The 20009-nt window shown below is 43.3% G+C and overlaps 1 protein-coding gene across 1 annotated transcript in view; it reads left to right on the forward strand.

Annotated features, from left to right (window-relative positions):
* The first annotated feature begins 13214 nt into the window (after positions 1–13214).
* Positions 13215–20009, forward strand: part of LOC139461718 (beta-hexosaminidase subunit beta-like) — a 39257-nt gene continuing 32462 nt past the window's right edge. Inside the window, exon 1 of the mRNA XM_071243173.1 lies at positions 13215–13388. Coding sequence (XP_071099274.1) covers positions 13334–13388 — 55 coding nt within the window. The 5' untranslated portion in view covers positions 13215–13333. The remainder of the gene's footprint in view (positions 13389–20009) is intronic.

The following is a 20009-nucleotide window of genomic DNA, read 5'->3' on the forward strand; positions in this document are numbered from 1 at the left end:
ACCCACTCTTCCAACCATCCATCCATTTCCCCACCCTCTCTCCCACCCACTCACCCACTCTTCCAACCATCCATCCATTTCCCCACCCTCTCTCCCACCCTCTCACCTACTCTTCCACCCATTCATCCATTTCCCCACCCTCTCTCCCACCCACTCACCCACTCTTCCACCCATCCATCCATTTCCCCACCCTCTCTCCCACCCACTCACCCACTCTTCCACCCATCCATCCATTTCCCCACCCTCTGTCCCACCCTCTGTCTCCTACCACAACCACAAACACCAACCTCCCCCCTCTCCCCACTCATCCGATGATGTAAAGTTTGGTTTTGATAATGACTGCTCATGATCAAAGTAAGCGTAGAATGTAACAGCGGCAATGACGTACTGCCTGCCAAATTCACTTCATTGTAGATCTGCCAAACAGAGTAGATCATATGTCTTAAGATATTAATTTCTCCGATTAGGAAAAGGCGTACTTGCGTAATGGTTGAATTTCTGTGAAGTCCGGGAGACGCCTTGTGAAGTCAGGAGCTGTATTTCACCTCTATTTCCCTTCCCCGGAACTGTACAAGCGTGGTTGCAGTCGCTGCTCACACCTCCGCGGAAACATGTCTTCTCGTGTTCAGAGAGAAACTCCATCATTGATCTCGCGTTTAAGAAAACAATGGCAATATTGCATCTGCGAAAAAAGTACAACAAAAGGCTGTTTAGGACTTTTGGGAGAGTGTGAAGACTCCCCAATACTGCAGCCTTCTGCATTACCCAGATTGTCAGAAGGGCTGTACTCCTGGCAGCAAACCCGGGTACTCTTCCAATCTCAGTCAACAGATTCGGAGGTACCAAACCTAAGGCGCCGAGAACAATGGGGAGTCGGACAACTTTATAGTTTTGGCCAGGGCTGCGGTAAAACATTTCCCAATCAGACATTTTGTTCCCAACTCTTGAGACCAGCAGTGGGTATCTGGTAAGGTTTGGGTAACAGGGGGTAGTAAATTTGGACTCGTCCCAGCCCTATCGGGATGCAAGTGTGACATTTCGAAAGCGTGGTCCGCATATGTCCATCACATTAGAATCAAAAGGGACAGAAAACTCAATGATGTAAAGGATTTCGTTGGATTTATCAAAAAGCACAAGATCAAGTTTGTTGGTCTGCAGAGGTCAGAGGTAATAATAATAATTATATATTTATTTTTATTACTATTTTTTTTTTAATTATTATTATTATTATTATTATTATTATTATTATTATCATCATCATCATCATTAGCATTATTAGCATTTTCATTAGCATTATTAGCATTATTGCATCGAAACAGATTCGTGGTATTAACGATATTTAGTAACATCAACTGGTCATATCTAAAAGTGACGTTATTTTTCAATACAATCGAATGACTGACAACACCAAATCCACATTGCCACTTGCTCTCGAAATAAACTGTTGGCTACGTAGGCAATAGAGGCCACGGTGTGATGGAACTTGTTCAACATACGACACCTTCGTATGAAGAGAGTGTCAGAAAGACAGAACAGATGACGTATACTAACGATAGAAATTAAGGGAACATAGAAATATTGAAAATAGTGTCTGTCACTTTGTTAAAAAAATATGCCTTGTCAGGCACCAAGTGGACTGCCTGTTGATTTGCATGGTTAACTACGGTATTTCGTGAAACACAAATGCTTTCTGTTATAACCTTTCCTAAAGTGCCGGGCAAAAGAAAGCTTACACGAAAAATTACAAACGTCACTAGGCTGAAACAAGCGCCGAAACACTGCAAATCGATGAACTATTTTAATTTGTTTCTTTTTAGCTACCATCAAACATACTCTTTTTTCCCAAGGTTTGTTTCCTTCCCTAAGCATATCATTTCAAATATAGAACATCCTATCTACTAATATTTTAGGAAACCCCGGGATTGATCATTGTTGGGGTAACAGCAAGTTAAATGCTCCCTAAGATCTTATCCACTGTAATACTAAGCCGGGGCGGTCGGGTAGCCTAGTGGTTAAAGCGTTCGTTCGTCACGCCGAAGACCCGGGTTCGATTCCCGACATGGATACAATGTATGAGAAGCCCATTTCTGGTGTCCCCCGCCGTGATATTGTTGGAATATTGCTAAAAGCGGCGTAAAACCACACACTAATACCAAGCCAAAAGCAGCCATTTCACTTTCCTTTCCTACGATATATATGATTGATGTCAGTGACGCGGTTTCAAATTATAAAAGGTACCTCGTAATGGTTTCTAAAATGATTAAATGATATTTGAAAATCGATATCGCTTAGACACTTGATACTTCATAACATATGACGTTATAATGTCATGGCTTTTCGGAGAATTAGCGTCATTCTATCGGGAACCAAACTATCCTTATATGGACAGGCCTGAACAGTGCTGTGTCACGTGCTGTGTCACGTGGTCCAGTCGGCCTACCAATGACCAGGGATGAGCCTAATCTCTCCTTCTATCCTCTTATTATTGCGCCGCACAATCTAGACCGGAATCAAGTGGCCTATTAATATCATTAATTTGCACTGCTTTTAGATCAAAGAAAACGACATAGAAGCCGCCGATGTGAATTTATCTGTTTGTAATTAGTTGTGAGTCGGCTTTGACCGATTAAAGCGTGGCATTATCTTCACGGAGATATTCAATATTAATTTGCTTTGCGAAAAACAGATGTTTTGTTCTTATTTAAGAGAACTTATTATTATAATATTCCTAATGAGTACGATCAATCATATACATCAACAGCGTGATGTGATTTGATTTGGATTAAATGTTCTTGACTGCGTCTGGGGTGTTGTGTATCAAAGCTTGGTCATTACATCAACACAAACCAATATATTTATCAACAATTAAAGTCAAATAAGAAACATACTTTTCATTATTCTGAATTGGCCAAGAATTTATTTTCAAAATTTAATATTTGCAGCCATATCTATCTGATGCTATTCTTCACCTGTATATATCCAATCTGTTGCTCTTCCTCACCTGTATATATCCCATCTGTTGCTTTTCGTCACCTGTATTTATTCCATCTGTTTCCATTCTTCACCTGTATATATTCCATCTGTTGCTATTCTTCACCTGTATATATCCCATCTGTTGCTATTCTTCACTTGTATATATCCCATATGTTGCTATTCTTAACCTGTATTTATCCCATATGTTGCTATTCTTAACCTGTATTTATCCCATCTGTTGCTATATTTCACCTGTATATATCCCATCTGTTGCTATTCTTCACCTGTATTTATCCCATCTGTTGCTATTCTAGTCCTGTACATATCCCATCTGTTGCTATTCTTCACCTGTATATATCCCATCTTTTGCTATTCTAAACCTGTATCTATCCCATCTGTTGCTATTCTTCACCTGTATATATCCCATCTGTTGCTATTCTTCACCTGTACATATCCCATCTGTTGCTATATTTCACCTGTATATATCCAATCTTTTGCTATTCTTAACCTGTATTTATCCCATCTGTTGCTATTCTACACCTTTATATATCCCATCTGTTGCTATTCTTAACCTGTATTTGTCCCATCTGTTGCTATTCTTCACCTGTATTTGTCCCATCTGTTACTATTCTTCACCTGTGTATATCCAATCTTTTGCTATTCTTCACCTGTATATATCCCATCTGTTGCTATTCCGTCCCTCCGAACATCTGACTTGCTAGCTAGCAGTACATAGTGTTTCTCTCTGGAGCTTCAGGACGATGTTTTTTCTATAGGTCCAGGACGTCGAGTTTCTCTGTATAATACCAGGGCTTTAAGTATATCTCTATAGCACCAGGTCGTTGAGTATCTCTCTATAGTACCAGGTCGTTGAGTATCTCTCTATAGTACCTGGTCGTTGAGTATCTCTCTATAGTACTTGGTCGTTGAGTATCTCTCTATAGTACCAGATCGTTGAGTATCTCTCTATAGTGCCAGGTCGTTGAGTATCTCTCCATAGTGCCAGATCGTTGAGTATCTCTCTAAAGTACCAGGTCGTTGAGTATCTCATTATAATACCAAGGCGTTGAGTATCTCTCTATAGTACCAGGTCGTTGAGTATCTCTCTATAGTACCCGGTCGTTGAGTATCTCTCTATAGTACCATATCGTTTAGTATCTCTCTATAGTGCCAGATCGTTGGGTATCTCTCTTAAGCACCAGGTCGTTGAATATATCTCTATAGTGCCAGACCGTTGAGTATCTCTCTAAAGTACCAGGTCGTTGAGTATCTCTCTATAGTACCCGGTCGTTTGGTATCTCTCTAAAGTACCAGGTCGTTGAGTATCTCATTATAATACCAAGGCGTTGAGTATCTCTCTATAGTACCAGGTCGTTGAGTATCTCTCTATAGTACCCGGTCGTTGAGTATCTCTCTATAGTACCCGGTCGTTTGGTATATTTCTATAGTACCAGATCGTTGAGTATCTCTCTATAGTGCCAGGTCGTTGAGTATCTCTCTATAGTACCATATCGTTGAGTATCTCTCTATAGTACCAGGTCGTTGAGTATCTCACTATAATACCAAGGCGTTGAGTATCTCTCTTTAGTACCAGGTCGTTGAGTATCTCTTTATAGGACCAGGTCGTTGAGTATTTCTCTAAAGCACCAGGTCGTTGACTTTCTCAAAAAGTTCAGGGCATCTGTATTTTCTTCAGGTCCAGGAATGGGAGTATCTCTATATGGCTCCAGTAAGTCGAGTTTCTCTATAGCTCCAGTAAGTAGAGTTTATCTCTGTCACAGTAGGACGTCGAGCTTCTTTATAGCTCCAGGATGTTGAGTTTCCAAGCCGTCGAGTTTATCTCTGCACTTTTGAAGTCAATATTTGAAGATGCAGAACGTCGAGTCATTTGAGAGAAAATTCATCAAATTATTTGAAGCGCCTCTAAAAGGACTGACTCGTGTCTGTTGCTGAAATTGTTCAACGAATACCTCCTATTTTTCAAAGATGCAAAGATGTCTAAGTTCCTGATTTTCAGTTTGTCAGCCTCACCTAGTGTATCAATATCACAGTGCCACCTACTGTATATATATAACAGCCAGATGGACAGGAAGGAGAGAATAGTGGTGTAGGCACGTGGACAGGAAGGAGAGAATAGTGGTGTAGGCACGTGGACAGGAAGGAGAGAATAGTGGTGTAGGCACGTGGACAGGAAGGAGACAATGTGGAGTAGGCACGTGGACAGGGAGGACACAATGTGGAGTAGGAACGTGGACAGGAAAGAGACATTGTGTTGTATGCACGTGGACAGGAAAGAGACATTGTGTTGTATGCACGTGGACAGGAAGGAGAGAATAGTCGTGTAGGCACGTGGACAGGAAAGAGACAATGTGAAGTAGGCACATGGACAGGAAGGAGAGAATGGTGGTATAGGCACGTGGACAGGAAGGAGACAATGTGAAGTAGGCACGTGGACAGGAAGGAGACAATGTGGAGTAGGCACGTGGACAGGAAGGAGACAATGTGAAGTAGGCACGTGGACAGGAAGGAGAGAATAGAGGTGTAGGCACGTGGACAGTAAAGAGACAATGTGAAGTAGGCAGGTGGACAGGAAGGAGACAATATGAAGTAGGCACGTGGACAGGAAGGAGAGAATAGTGGTGTAGGCACGTAGACAGGAAAGAGACAATATGAAGTAGACACGTGGACAGGAAAGAGACAATTTGAAGTAGGCACGTGGACAGGAAGGAGAGAATAGTGGTGTAGGCACGTAGACAGGAAAGAGATAATGTGAAGTAGGCACGTGGACAGGAAGAAGAGAATAGTGGAGTAGGCACGTGGGCAGGAAATATACAATGTGAACTAGGCACGTGGACAGGAAGGAGACAATGTGAAGTGAGTACGCGGACAGTAAAGAGACAATGTGAAGTAGGCACATGGACAGGAACGAGACAATGTGAAGTAGGCACGTGGACAGGAAAGAAATAATGTGAAGTAGGCACGTGGACAGGAAAGAGACAATGTGAAGTAGGCACGTGGACAGGAAAGAGATAATGTGAAGTAGGCACGTGGACAGAAAGGAGAGAATAGTGGTGTAGCCACGTGGACAGGAAGGAGATAATGTGAAGTAGGCACGTGGACAGGAAGGAGATATTGTGAAGTAGGCACGTGGACAGAAAGGAGAGAATAGTGGAGTAGGCACATGGACAGGAAAGAGACAATGTGAACTAGGCACGTGGACAGGAAAGAGACAATGTGAAGAGAGTACGCGGACAGTAAAGAGACAATGTGAAGTAGGCACGTGGACAGGAACGAGACAATGTGAAGTAGGCACGTGGACAGGAGAGAGACAATGTGAAGTAGGCACGTGGGCAGGAAGAAGAGAATAGTGGAGTAGGCACGTGGACAGGAAAGAGACAATGTGAAGTAGGCACGTGGACAGGAAGAAGAGAATAGTGGAGTAGGCACGTGGACAGGAAATATACAATGTGAAGTAGGCACGTAGACAGGAAAGAGACAATGTGAAGAGAGTATGCGGACAGTAAAGAGACAATGTGAAGTAGGCACATGGACAGGAACGAGACAATGTGAAGTAGGCACATGGACAGGAGAGAGACAATGTGAAGTAGGCACGTAGACAGGAAAGAGGCAATGTGAAGTAGGCACGTGGACAGGAAAGAGACAATGTGAAGTAGGCACATGGACAGGCAAGAGACATTGTGAAGTAGGCACGTGGACAGGAAGGAGAGAGTAGGGAGTAGGCACCTGGACGGGAAGGAGAGAATAGTTGAGTGGGCACGGGCAGGAAGGAGAGAATAGTGGAGAAGGCACGTGAGCATGAGTTAACTTCCATGGATGTGACACATGGCGAGCTGAAAGTCAAATTCTAAACATTGAACACGTAGCCAGGGCAGACGCACTATCCACGACATCATGGAGAGAAAAGAGGTGTAGGCACGTGGACAGGAAAGAGACAATGTGAAGTAGGCACGTGGACAGGAAGGAGACAATATGAAGTAGGCACGTGGACAGGAAGGAGAGAATAGTGGTGTGGGCACGTAGACAGGAAGGAGACAATATGAAGTAGGCACGTGGACAGGAAAGAGACAATTTGAAGTAGGCACGTGGACAGGAAGAAGAGAATAGTGGAGTAGGCACGTGGACAGGAAATATACAATGTGAACTAGGCACGTGGACAGGAAAGAGACAATGTGAAGTGAGTACGCGGACAGTAAAGAGACAATGTGAAGTAGGCACATGGACAGGAACGAGACGGTCTCCGTGCAGACGCTCTATCCACTACACCACGGAGGCGGTCTCCGTGCAGACGCTCTATCCACTACACCACGGAGGCGGCCTCCGGGCAGACGCTCTATCCACTACACCACGGAGGCGGTCTATTAATATTGTAATGTAATGCGACTCATTTGATTTATAACTATCAGAGAGATACATTTATCGGAACTCGTTTCAGATTGAGATTGAAATAGACAATCTTAATCTGAAACGAGTTCCATTGCTGGCCTGAATGCATTTGGCACGTGATTTTAAATGCCGCAATAAAAATTAATGTTTCAGATAATTTGCTCCTTTCTTTGAAACACTGACATTTGTAGAATTTAACAGGCTTACTAAAGTATATTTAATGCAATACAATTTGATAACCAATGGAGATAAGTCTGTCTTAATTTAGCAAAAAGGGAATACATAATATTCATCAGATCACAAAAGTAACCTGCATACAGTCTATTCTTGTGCACAATTGCTAACATGTTTTCGTCACAAGATAACCTTGAAATCATGAAGTGACACCCTATATTTTTAATAACATATTATTAATGTTTTATTAAAGTTGTTTGTTGTATAACATTCTGACTGAAGTGGAGATTTAATTCCACAGTCATGCGTTGGGTTACCAATAGATAGAAATAGATTCGTGCCATTCATAGTGAACAGAAATGTCCTTCAAACGTTGTTTTACTTGATATACAAACACGTGTAATCACCAAGCCGTTGGCGCAAAGAAGATCCGGAATAGGTTCTCAGCAACCCATGTATGCTGCAAAAGGCGACCATGCTTGTCGTAAGAGGCTGACTTGGTTGATGCATGTCATCGATCCCAGTTGCGTGGATCGATGCTCATGATATCACACAGACTCGATTATTTACAGATGTCATATAGCTGGAATGTTGTCGACTGCGACGTTAAACAAACAAACAAACACACATATATTAAAAACTAAAAGTGTTACTTTAATTGATCAAACTTGGTACTTGGTTGACAACGTGGCGTCCCGTCCCGACGACACGGATCACTGCTCTTGATACTGAACACTGGATTATCTGGAGAGACTCGGTTGTTTTCAGACCACAGTCGTGTGGCAGGGGTATTGCTGGGTGCGGCGTTAAGGAACAAACTCATTTATACTTGTGTGCGAGAGACAGATGCTGCCGGTAGAGGACACGCCGAGCCTTTTCGCGAACACATGTTGTCATCAGTGATCCATTCTTATTATTTTCACCACTATGTTTTCTTTTACGCTCGATGGAATCTGTTTCAGCACATAATTGAGACTGATTGACTGCTGGAGCATGTTTCGAAGTTCCTGGAGTGTCTGTGGAACACGTGATTGACGACAAAGGCGCCGAACCATCTCATCCGAGATGTGCTCGATTGGTGAGAGATCAGGGGAGCGAGCCGGCCAGGGGATGACATTCACGTTGTTTTGTTGAAGATAATCCTGAACAAGTCGAGCAATATGAGGCCGGGCGTTGTCATGTTGAGAGGTAACGACGACGACGCAAAAACGGTAGAACAACAGGGCCATTGATCTCGTCGCGGTAGCGCTGTCCATTGAGATTACCATCTACCACTATCAAAAAGACCTTTTGTTGTTGAGTATACTTGTGTGAGCATTACAGATGCTGCCGGAAGAGGACATGCCTAGCCTTTTCGCGAACACCTGTTGTCATCAGTGATCCATTCGTATTATTTTCTATGTTTTCTTTGACGCTCTATGGAATCTGTTTCGGCATATCATTTTAAGAGGCGACTAACGGGATCGGGTGGTCAGGCTCGTTGACTTGGTTGATGCATGTCATCGATCCCAATTGCGTGGACCGATGCTCATTATGACAATCACTGGATTGTCTGGTCCATACTCGATTATTTACAGACCTCCGTCATATGGCTGACATATTTCTGAGTGCGGCGTTTAACACCAAACAAACAAAACAAGTAATCCAAGCCGTAGTATTAACCATACACAGAAAAATCCTAAACACCATACACCTTAAATTGGATACCCAATTGGGTTTACCATCTTCATCTGTCGTGAATGAGGTGGAATGGAGTGTCCATCTTTGTGAGTGAGTGAGTATGGTTTAACGCCGCTTTTAGCAATATTCCAGCAATATCAGGGCCTGGGACACCAGAAATGGGCTTCACACATCGTACCAATGTCGGGAATCGAAACCGGGTCTTCGACGTGACGAGCGAACGCCTTCACCACTAGGCTACCCATCCGCCCCCCGTTATTGTGAACACGTGTTATGATCCATAGTTGACGGCAACATTGATGACGAGATGTGTTCTAAACTTATGTTGGTTACATTCTTAAGCTTGTATAGAACCTTACTTTTGCAGAGCATGCACATAGATATGTAATATATCGTGACGATCATTTTACTGCTCTTACAGAAAACTATAAATGGCTGAGAATATGATTATAACGTGCACACATGTGTCTTATATTGTGCTATGTTTGATTCATCTTATCGTCGTAATACCCTTGGCAGCTGCAGAACGCGGTGTTCGTAATGTATATACTGAACGTGATTCACGAAGCACTTGCTTGCTTCTCCAAAGCTCTGTCTCTCAGCCTGACCGTTGTTCTGGAACTTCAGAGTACATGACCTGGTGACCTCGCACATAGCGGTGTCGGTGTAGGAACTACTGGAATCACAGCATAAACAATACATCTTGGGAATATAGTTCGCTAGGTTTCGTTTAAGCACAAAGACGGGAACTCGTTTAAGCACATAGATGGGAACACGTGACTCCATGGTCTGGGGCGCTACATCTACCCCGGACAGATTTGTGTCCCTTACAGTTGTACCGGGTCGTGCTGATCCCCAGTATGTCCTTATATGGCTGACCCCTAATGCGTCCTGACATGGCTGATCCCTAGATCGTCGTGATATGGCTCATCTCTTGATCATCCTGGTGTGGCTGATCCCCAGTTTGTCCTTATATGGCTGATCCCCAGTTCGTCCTGACAGCTGATCCCTAGATCGTCGTGATATAGCTGTACCCCTAGTTCGTTCTGATATGGCTGATCCTTGGTTCGTCCTGATGTTGATCTTCTGTCTGTCCACACCATGCTTGTGTCTTAATCCAAAGTGGTAGTTTCCTCCCAAGTTAATTCAAAACGCAAAAGCCAGAGAAAAATCAGTCTCGATTATGCGCCGAAACAGATTCCATAGAGTGTCAAAGAAAACATAGTAGTGAAAATGAAACGAATGGATCACTGATGACAACAGTGTTCGCGAAAAGGCTAGGCATGTCCTCTACCGGCAGCATCTGTCACGCGCACACAAGTATACTCAACGACAAAAGATCCGTTTGATAGTGGTAGAGGGAAATCCAGCAGATATGGACAGATATCCCACGACGCCTGGTCCATTTCATGAGACGAAGATGTGTTGCTTGCATCGCAACCAGAGGTTGACACACACGCTATTGATTTGGCATGTTCATGGTTTTTTTTTATGAAATCACGCATTTTCTGAAGTCAGTATGGCAAATTAAACCATTTGAACACTTACAGGAGTCTTTTATCTGTTGCAAACCGAAATTGTTTCAGATTTGGTAAAAAACATAACTTTGCATTAAATCTTATTCAATGTTACATGAACATTTGTCGTTTAGTATACATGTGAGTTTGTTTGTTTGTTCATTAACGCCGCACTCTGCAAAACTCCTGCCATACGACGGTGGTCTGAAAACAACCGAGTCTATCCAGATAATCCAGTGATCAGTATCAAGAGCAGTGATCCATGTCAATCTCATTAAAATTCAGATCTTAGTTCTTGCTACCGCTAAACAATGATCTGAGGACATCCCATTACGGGTCACATCAGACTGACCTTTCGCGAACTTTGACCGACCAATGGAATGACCAATCAGAAGGCATCTTTCTCGTGCTTTACCGCACTAATTTCAAATTGGCGACTACGCTTCGAAACATATTTTGACAAATTCTCTATTACAAATTTTAAACCTGAACAAAAGAGCATCCTGGAATGGCTACTAGATGGTCTAGATTGTATAGATTCAGTCGGTAAACCCGTAACTATCGTTTGGAGTTAAAGTTTCCGAGGCTGCATGATTAGAAATCACATTCCGACTGTCACTTTCATAATCTGGTAAGCGATGCTCTGATTGGTCGGATGAAAGGTCGTTCTGACGTGATCCCTAATGGGAGGTCCTGAGATCTTTGAGGTCTGATGTTAATGAGATTGTGATTCATGTCGTCGGGACGGGACGCCACGTTGTCAACCAAGTCACCAATATATGTGTGTTTGTTTCTTTAACGTCACACTCGACCATATTCCAACTATATGACATCTGTAAATAATCGAGTCTGTGATATCTTGAGCATCTGTCCACGCACCTGGGATACGACGCCATGCATCAACCAAGTCAGCGAGTCTGACCACCTGATCCCGTTAGTCGCCTGGTACAAGTATCGAAGGCAGTTTGGCAGGGTATAGGTTTTAACAGGGAGTATATATATGTCTTATATATTCCCTGAGTTGAATAAGTTAAATATATATAGATAAATAATAGCCCTGCTCCTATATATAAAAACTATACCCTGCCAAACTGCCTACGATACAAGCATGGATTGCTGAAGACCTATTCTAACCCGGCTTTTTAATATATGAATGATTTTGCATACTTGGATGCACCTCTCATAATTTACATGAAAGTTTGGGAATATTGAAGAAATGTGCTTTCTGTCTGTTTAGTGGTCTAGTTTACTTCCAATGGCTGTGCACACATTGGCGGATCCGATGTTGGTAGGTTCGAATCTTACCCTAAATATGATTCTTGGTTTGTCAGCATTGTACCCATGCTTTCACCAGAGGGGGAAACGTCTAATGGGTACTGAAAGACGTGTCGGTTAGGCGCTGAAGTAAAGTCAGACATAACTGCAGAAACCGGCTGACTGTCCCGGCTTGGAGTCGGTCGTTTTAGTTCAGTGGGACAGTAGCAGGAAGAACATTCCATGACAGACATGCAGTCAGTCGCTCTGACAAATCGGAGCACAAGATGACAGTGACTAAGTGATCTTTAATCATGCCCCCCTTATCTTTGACAGAGTATTAACACACTGAATTATTAGTTAAACACCGCTTGAGATAGGAGGATCTTCTTTTTTCCCCCATATCTACCTTGATGAAAAACTCGTGTCGCCAGCGGGAATCGAGGCCGCGAAGTTCGCCCCGAAGGCTAACGGATGTAGTCTTCTGTCGCGGCGACATGGGAGAATAGACAGTGACCTATTTATTAACAAGACGAATAGATAATCTGTGCATTAAATGTACGTGTGATTTGGAAGTTTTTCCAATGAAAATGCTTTTTTCTCGATCAGGGCTAGGATTACTCATAATAGGCCCATCAACGTGGGCAAATACTATTTATGTGATTGATAAATGTGCTCGGGTTGGTCCAAAATAAATTGTATATTAGCCCGGGTCGCAAGAGAGCGGGCCCACTGACACCACGCTGCAGATTAACGTGGATACCCCGCTCAGACAGGGTAACAACAAGTACCATCCTTCAACGTCTTTGGTATGGTGCGGCCGGGGATCGAACCACCGACCTGGAAAACGCTCTACCCATTACACCACGGAGGCGGTCCAAAACGTAGTATATTGACAAAATATGAAACAACTTCGGACTAATAACATTGTTGAGGTGCAGATGTCCAAGTCAGCTTCTTACGACCTGTATTGATGGAGAACATTGCAACACAACAATAGTCTCCTTACAACTTGGTTGGACGGTAACCCGTGCAGCATATGTGAAAGGTGCACCTACTGGCGCCAGGCGAGGAATGTGCGGAGGGATCCCTGTCGCTTCCTGCTCAACACAGCTATAGTTCAATGCACATATTTAGCTTTTTGATAGCATTTTTTACAAACAGTTGGAATTTATAAAATGTCATCGTGCCCTGATGTCACATGATCGTCTTTTGACCCAGCGCGAGCCTCTGTGATGACGTCACTCCAACTCAAGCTCCACGCAGCGTTCTACACATCCGTATTCAACAGGCACAGTCGCATGTCTGAATCCAAGTTGTCATATTAAAATATGGATACAAATTTATTATTGACACTGTTGATTCTGGCCACAGGGTGCATGGCGGGTAAGTAGAAATTATATTGATAATGTTCGTTGTCTTAGTGACATCACAGCAGAATGTATGATTAGCTTGTCAAATTAAATACGCAATGGTTGCAGGGTGTCTGAATGTTTCCCTTGCCCCAAACTAGCGTTCTTAACTCAAGCGAAGTTAGAATGTCAACAATGTAATGGATGTGTTATTCAATGTGTTCTTGTGAAGAAGTATTTGAGTCAGTTGGTATGATGTCAAGCCAATGTTCCTGAAATTACGTTGTTCATATGTGAGGTATAAACAAACTGCTCGGACATCGTATGACGAGCACATGTTGGTCCATAGGATCTGCACAGCTTAAGAATTGAGCTACAATTCCAGGAATGCTTAAACTATCCGATGCGTGTTAAAACCATTAAAAACAGCGTGTTTTAGACTTGTCAGTCGTATATATATTGGATCAAATGTTCAAAATGAGTTAGAGAATGAGTATAAATATATTGAAAAACTTCTTCAAGGGTCACGGATTTGCTCATAGATTTTGATTGAAATATGAAAAAGTCCATTTTCACTCATTTTAGCAAGCTTAATGTTTTCTCATTTGAAGAATACAAAACATCCAAGTTGTCCTATGATTTTAATACCGATATTTCACAGTTTCCACTTAATTGTGCATATTATCGCATCTTTCATTTACAAAACAATGTGTTCTGCATTCGTAAGACGCGACTAACAGGATCGGGTGGTCAGGCTCGCTGACTTGGTTGATGCATGTCATCGTATCCCAATTGCGTGGGTCGATGCTCATGATGTCAATCACTGGATCGTCTGGTCCAGACTCGGATTATTTACAGACCACCGTCATATAGCTGGAATATTGCTGAGTGCGGCGTTAAACAACAAAGAAAAAAACAAGCGAAACCTTACGGTACATTTCAGCTCTCGGTGACAAATGGTGGAGTAAATTAAATTATCGTACAGGCTGAAAGATAATTTAATTTACTCACAATTTATGTTATCAACCTATTGTTGGAGAAAGCCCTATGGGCGTAGGCGTGTCAACATGTCAGTATTTAATTTCAATGTCCCTGGTGCTGGGTATCCAACGGAGTTTATGTCAAGGCCTGTGTGCCGGTCGTCGTCAATACAATTGTGCAAAAACAACACCCCCACAGATTGGGTTGCGTTGATATATTTTTGCACGGATTTTGTTTATTTTACAGATCTTAACGGGCGTTCAAATGTCCATACTGAATGTCATATCATATGGTTTTTAATTTTATAAAATAAGAAAATACGTCATCGTCTCAGAAACTCCCCAGCCCCAGGTGGAGTGGGGGTGGGTGGGTGGGGGGTGGATATGTAATTCAAGCAACATTATTAAACTTACTTGAGCAAGATTAGTTTCATAACAATTCTTGCGATTTTCATACATGCATTTATAACAATACAAGAAAAGAATTCATGTAAAATAATATCAGGGTACACGCTCACCTTATGGGGGCACGGGCGGCCTAGTCGTCTAAGGCGCCGCTATTAGCTGTGCAGAGTTACGTCCCTTGGGCACGCCAGAAACATATGATTGTGGGTTCGCACCGATTATGTTTCTAGGTTTGTCAGCACCATATCCGTGCTCGTGGGTTTCACCAAAGTGGTAAACGTCTGAGACCTTAATCACTTCGGGCTTTCCTCCCACATTAAGCTGACACGCCGTTATATAACTAGAATAATGTTAAAAGTGGCGTTAAACCCAACTCACTCACCTTTAATACGTCATAGTATAATACCTAAGTATTGAAGGTTTACTTAGATAGCTAGTTTGTCTCCTAATCATACTTGGTAGACTTTCTTCCATTGCCATTTCCTTGTTTTCAGTGCATTGAAAATGTAATGGCACATACTACTGACATCCGACGGCATGATCGCCCAGTTCAGAAATGACGAACAGAGCTAATCATAAACTTCGGAAGCCTCATAAACCGGGATGTGGCAGAAATACAAGTCTTATTGGAGGTAGTCGATTTTATGGTGTTAAGTGACAATAAATATGCATGTACCTGTCGGAGAACATTTTCCGTGAGTGCATTTTGTTGACTAATGAATTCCTGAATATGATAGCGACTGGTAAACACCATAAGTTATTCAATAACATCATCGAACCACATGACCCCTTTGTTTCCCGTCCAATACTTTCCTGAAAGCTGACATACATAAGGCAGGCTTTGACGTGGATTATCTTTCTGGGGATTCAGGGGGCTCAAGGTCTTTGATTGTAGGAGCCCAAAGCTCCACAAATGGAGTTCAGGGGAAATGCACAAAAATTGAATACCATCCTCAACCACAAGCGACAAATGATTGCGTATGCTCAGAGGCCGTTATCTAAACATAGACACCGTGTCCCCCAACTGAATTGAATCTTCAAGTGTCAGTGAGTGAGTGAATGGGTGGGGTTTAATGCCGCTTTTTAAAGTATTCCAGTTATATCACGGCGTGTCAGCTTAATGTGGGAGGAAAGCCCGAAGTGATGCAGGTGTAAGACGTTTACCACTTCGGTGAAACCCACGAGCACGGGTATGGTGCTGACAAACCTAGAAACATAATCGGGGCGAACCGGGATTCGAACCCACAATCATAGGTTTCTGGCGTGCCCAAGGGACGCAACTCTGCACTGCGAATCGCGGCGCCTTAGACGACTGGGCCACCCGTGCCCCCCAAGTGTCAGTGATGTCGACGAGGACTCGCCTGTATAATGTTGTTTTTTATTAATCATGTGCGGAAATTAATCTAAGTTGTACCAAATTATCAAAAAGCAGCATTCATACAAATTTTCTGCATCCCAGTGGATGCACTTTGAATTCTTTTGGGTCCGTCTTTCAATTTTAATGGGTATACAAATGCAGGATTTGGCGTCCGCTTGAAAATTACTGCAGTTGGTCTATCAGATGTACAAATACATTAACGAAAGAAGTAAATATATACAGAGTTCTTTATGAGTTCGGTGATCTGGATATTTTCTCATCATATTTTTTCCCTCTAACACGTGTTTCTTGCGATACAAGTGGTCCTGCATCGGCTTATGTCATCGCATCAATCTGTCGCAGCTGCCACAGCTAACCAGTCACCTGATGTAGAAACCAACATGGTGTTCACCAGCTGAATGCGAGCTGTGCCTGTATTCCAGCGATGTTACCGTATGTTCGGAATGGGCGGTATTTAGTTGTGCTGCTTAGTTTAGACGAATAGCTTCCTGATGCGAGCAAATCAAACCGAGTTTTCCGTGAGTCGTACCGTACCTTCTGATACCAAAGCATCGCGGCAGCCACTCCGAATCTCCACACACGGTTGTGCTGCTCTGAGCTCTGAGCGACCCGTGTGGCGGATCGGTTCCCACAATGCTCATTCAGTTTATCTTATCGCGACACTTATTCTGGTAACAGTGGTGCTCAGGTGGGATCAGAGTGACATCATTGGCATTAGGTGATGATTGCCTCGCCGCAGTTCGGGGGATAATGGGGACGAGACCAGCGAAGGGCGTTACTCCGCACTTGTACAAGATGCGGCGTGTCAAGGATACCTCCGGGGCTCATATCACCGTCTATGCAAGTCACTGCAGGCTTGCCTCCCTTAGTCGTGTCGGATTCGCTGATTATGAACCTTGGCCACCACTACACTTATACCCAAGGGTGCCCCTGAGTGGACGGTCAGTGGTTCCCCGGTCGCGTCATTACAAAGAACGTTAACATATAAAGGGGATAAACAAGGACTGGTCGGCTCTGAGTGGTGGTCATGTTAAACTGTGGCATGGTAGCTCAGTGGACAGGCACTATCAAACTGACATACATCCGGACAGGTACAAGCAAGCACACACACACCCCACCCCCAACATACACACCCACCTACGCACGCGCTCGTGCGCGTCACTCTATAAGTGCATTAATCCTGGGCCCACATGCACAAAGCGATCTTAGCACTACAACTATTGTAAACCTATGTTAAAGTATGGGAGTTACGATCATCTTAGCGCTAAGATCGATTTGTGCAAGTGGGCCCTGAACTTCTAATCCGTATCCAAGACGTAGTACAAACCACGTACATACAATCAAGAACAGCTACCTGTATTTTGTTTTTGCATGAGACCAATATCACTCCCAAATGCCCGTTCCAGTAAATTACCTTAGCAGTAAGACGATCGTAACTTTCATTCATTACTATGGACTTACGGCAGTCGTAGCGCTGTGATTGCTTTGAGGAAGGGGGTCCAAGCTTCCAAATACCTGGACAGAATAATTGAACACTTCCGGTGAGGTAATCAGAATTTGTATTAGTGAGTGGCTCAAAGACAACGACACATTGGCAACATGTCAACCATATTCTCGGTGGGAAGTATGGTGCAATTAAGTTGCGTCCCTTATGCATGCTACAAACCTATGACCGTGGGTTCGAATCCCAGTTCACCCTAATTATGTTTCTAGGTTTGTCAGTCCCGTGCTCGTTGGTTTCACCAAAGTGGTAAGCGTGTTTGACCTGCATCACTTCGGGCTTTCCTCCCACGTGAAGCTGAAACGCCTTGATATAACTGGAATGCTATTCAAAGCGGTGGTAAACCAAACTCTCTCACGCACTCGCTGATATGTCGTAAGATAATAACGGTTTAACCCAGCTCATTCACTCACTCATCCCTCAAAGTGGCATGTTCAGTGAACAGCGCGGGCACTTGTTCTGGATTTGACTCGTCTTATTTATATAAATGCAAGTAGTGAATGTCATACATTATCTTAGCATGCTATTCCCATCACATGATAGGGGCAAATAAAATCGAAACATGCCAGCCGTTATCTGAGTGTATGTGTGTATATATTTAATGTTGTATGTGAACGTGTACGTCTCGGGGGATCATTTTAGAACCATGGTCTGTAAGACCTGACATAGCGCAAGGTATTAACATGTTCATTTGTGCTGTAAATATATCAATGCGGTACATACACATATTGCTATGGAATACATCAGGGGAACATCACGCACGATATATCCTAAGTCAAATTAAAAACTTCACATTTTTAAAAGTAATCCCATATATGATATACAACGGACAAATGTATCAGAGAAGGTAATTTTTTATCATTAATGTCCAAAGAAGGATTTTAATTAACGGTGGTAAACATAATTTGTTTCAAGCACCTACGGTATTCGGTAATAACATCAACAGTTTAAGTCCCAAGCACGAGAATCTGATGGCACATAAGTTCAGTAGCGTGTATGGCCACCATGTGCGTTGACAACTGCCACACAACGCCTCCGCATGGACCTTGTGATGCTTGTGAACACATGATTGGGAAGACGACGCCATTGTTGCTGCAAAATGGTGCCAAGATCTTGAAAATTCTGTGGTTGGTTCTGGAGAGTGCGCAGACTTCTGCCAAGAGCATCCCAGACGTGTTCCATGGGATTGAGGTCGGGAGACCTTGACAGCCAGTCCATGACGTTGACTCCGGCATTCTGAAGGAAATTCCTTGTCAAAATTGCTGTGTGGGGTCTGGCATTGTCGTGTTGGAAGATCAAACCGGGTCCATGTGCTGCCATAAAAGGCAGAAGTTCTGGTGCCAGTACCTGGTCGCGGTAAGCAGCAGCGTTGAGGTTGCCACGGATGACAAGAAGCCTGGAACGTGCATTGCCACACCATGACACTTCCGCCTCGAAATCTGTCAACTTCCTGTACACGACACTTGGCGTCACGTTCATGACGGCGCCTCCACACCCTCGCCCTACCATCAGCAAATCGAAGATTAAATCGGGATTCATCACTGAAGACGACTTGATTCCAATTCCTCTGAGTCCATCGTAAGTATCGCTGTGCCCACAATTGATGTTGACGTCTGTGTAATTGAGTCAGAATCGGCCCGCAGTATGGTGAGCAGTTCTCAGACGGTTTCGAACAGTTTGCGCACCATGTCTACCCCTAAACAGTTCATTTCTGGTTGATGAAGCCGTCAAAAATCGGTTACGGGGGTGACGTAAGACAATCTGACGATCCTCTGCATATGACGTCACACGTGGTCGACCTGGCCGAGGGCGATCAGCGGTGGTACCCTTTTGCTGTAGACGCGTCTGTAAATCATAAACAGTCCGTCGACTACAACCCATCGTTGGCACGTTCACGTTGCACATTTGAAAGGAATGACAAATGGCCGTAAAGACTTTTGTTTTCTTGTGTTTTTCTTTTTTTGTTAATGACTGCTAACAAATATGGCTGAAAACACATGCGGTATTATGGCCACGTGACCAGTTGCACGTGAAAAACCACTTTTGCCACTATAGTGCTGTGCACATGATTTTGATCGATTCACCTGCACAAAAACGGGTGTTATCTGAAGACAATACGTGGCCATACTGTTTAAATACACAATAAGGGCCCACAATGATAACTGGTCAAAATGTTAAAGTTTTAGGATTGTGAAGGTTTTAATTTGGTCCAGTATACCATAAGGGAACATCACGATTCAAGAATCATAAGGGAACGTAGCTTATATATCACGGTACAATATCCCTTGGGAACATCACGGTACGTATATCTTTTGGGAACATCACGTTACGTATGTCCTGTGGGAACATCATGGTACACATATTGCTCGGGAACATCACGTCACCTGTAAC

The sequence above is a fragment of the Haliotis cracherodii genome, unplaced genomic scaffold (assembly GCF_022045235.1).
Source record: "Haliotis cracherodii isolate W230 unplaced genomic scaffold, xgHalCrac1.p SCAF_15, whole genome shotgun sequence".
NCBI classification, from domain to species: domain Eukaryota; kingdom Metazoa; phylum Mollusca; class Gastropoda; order Lepetellida; family Haliotidae; genus Haliotis; species Haliotis cracherodii.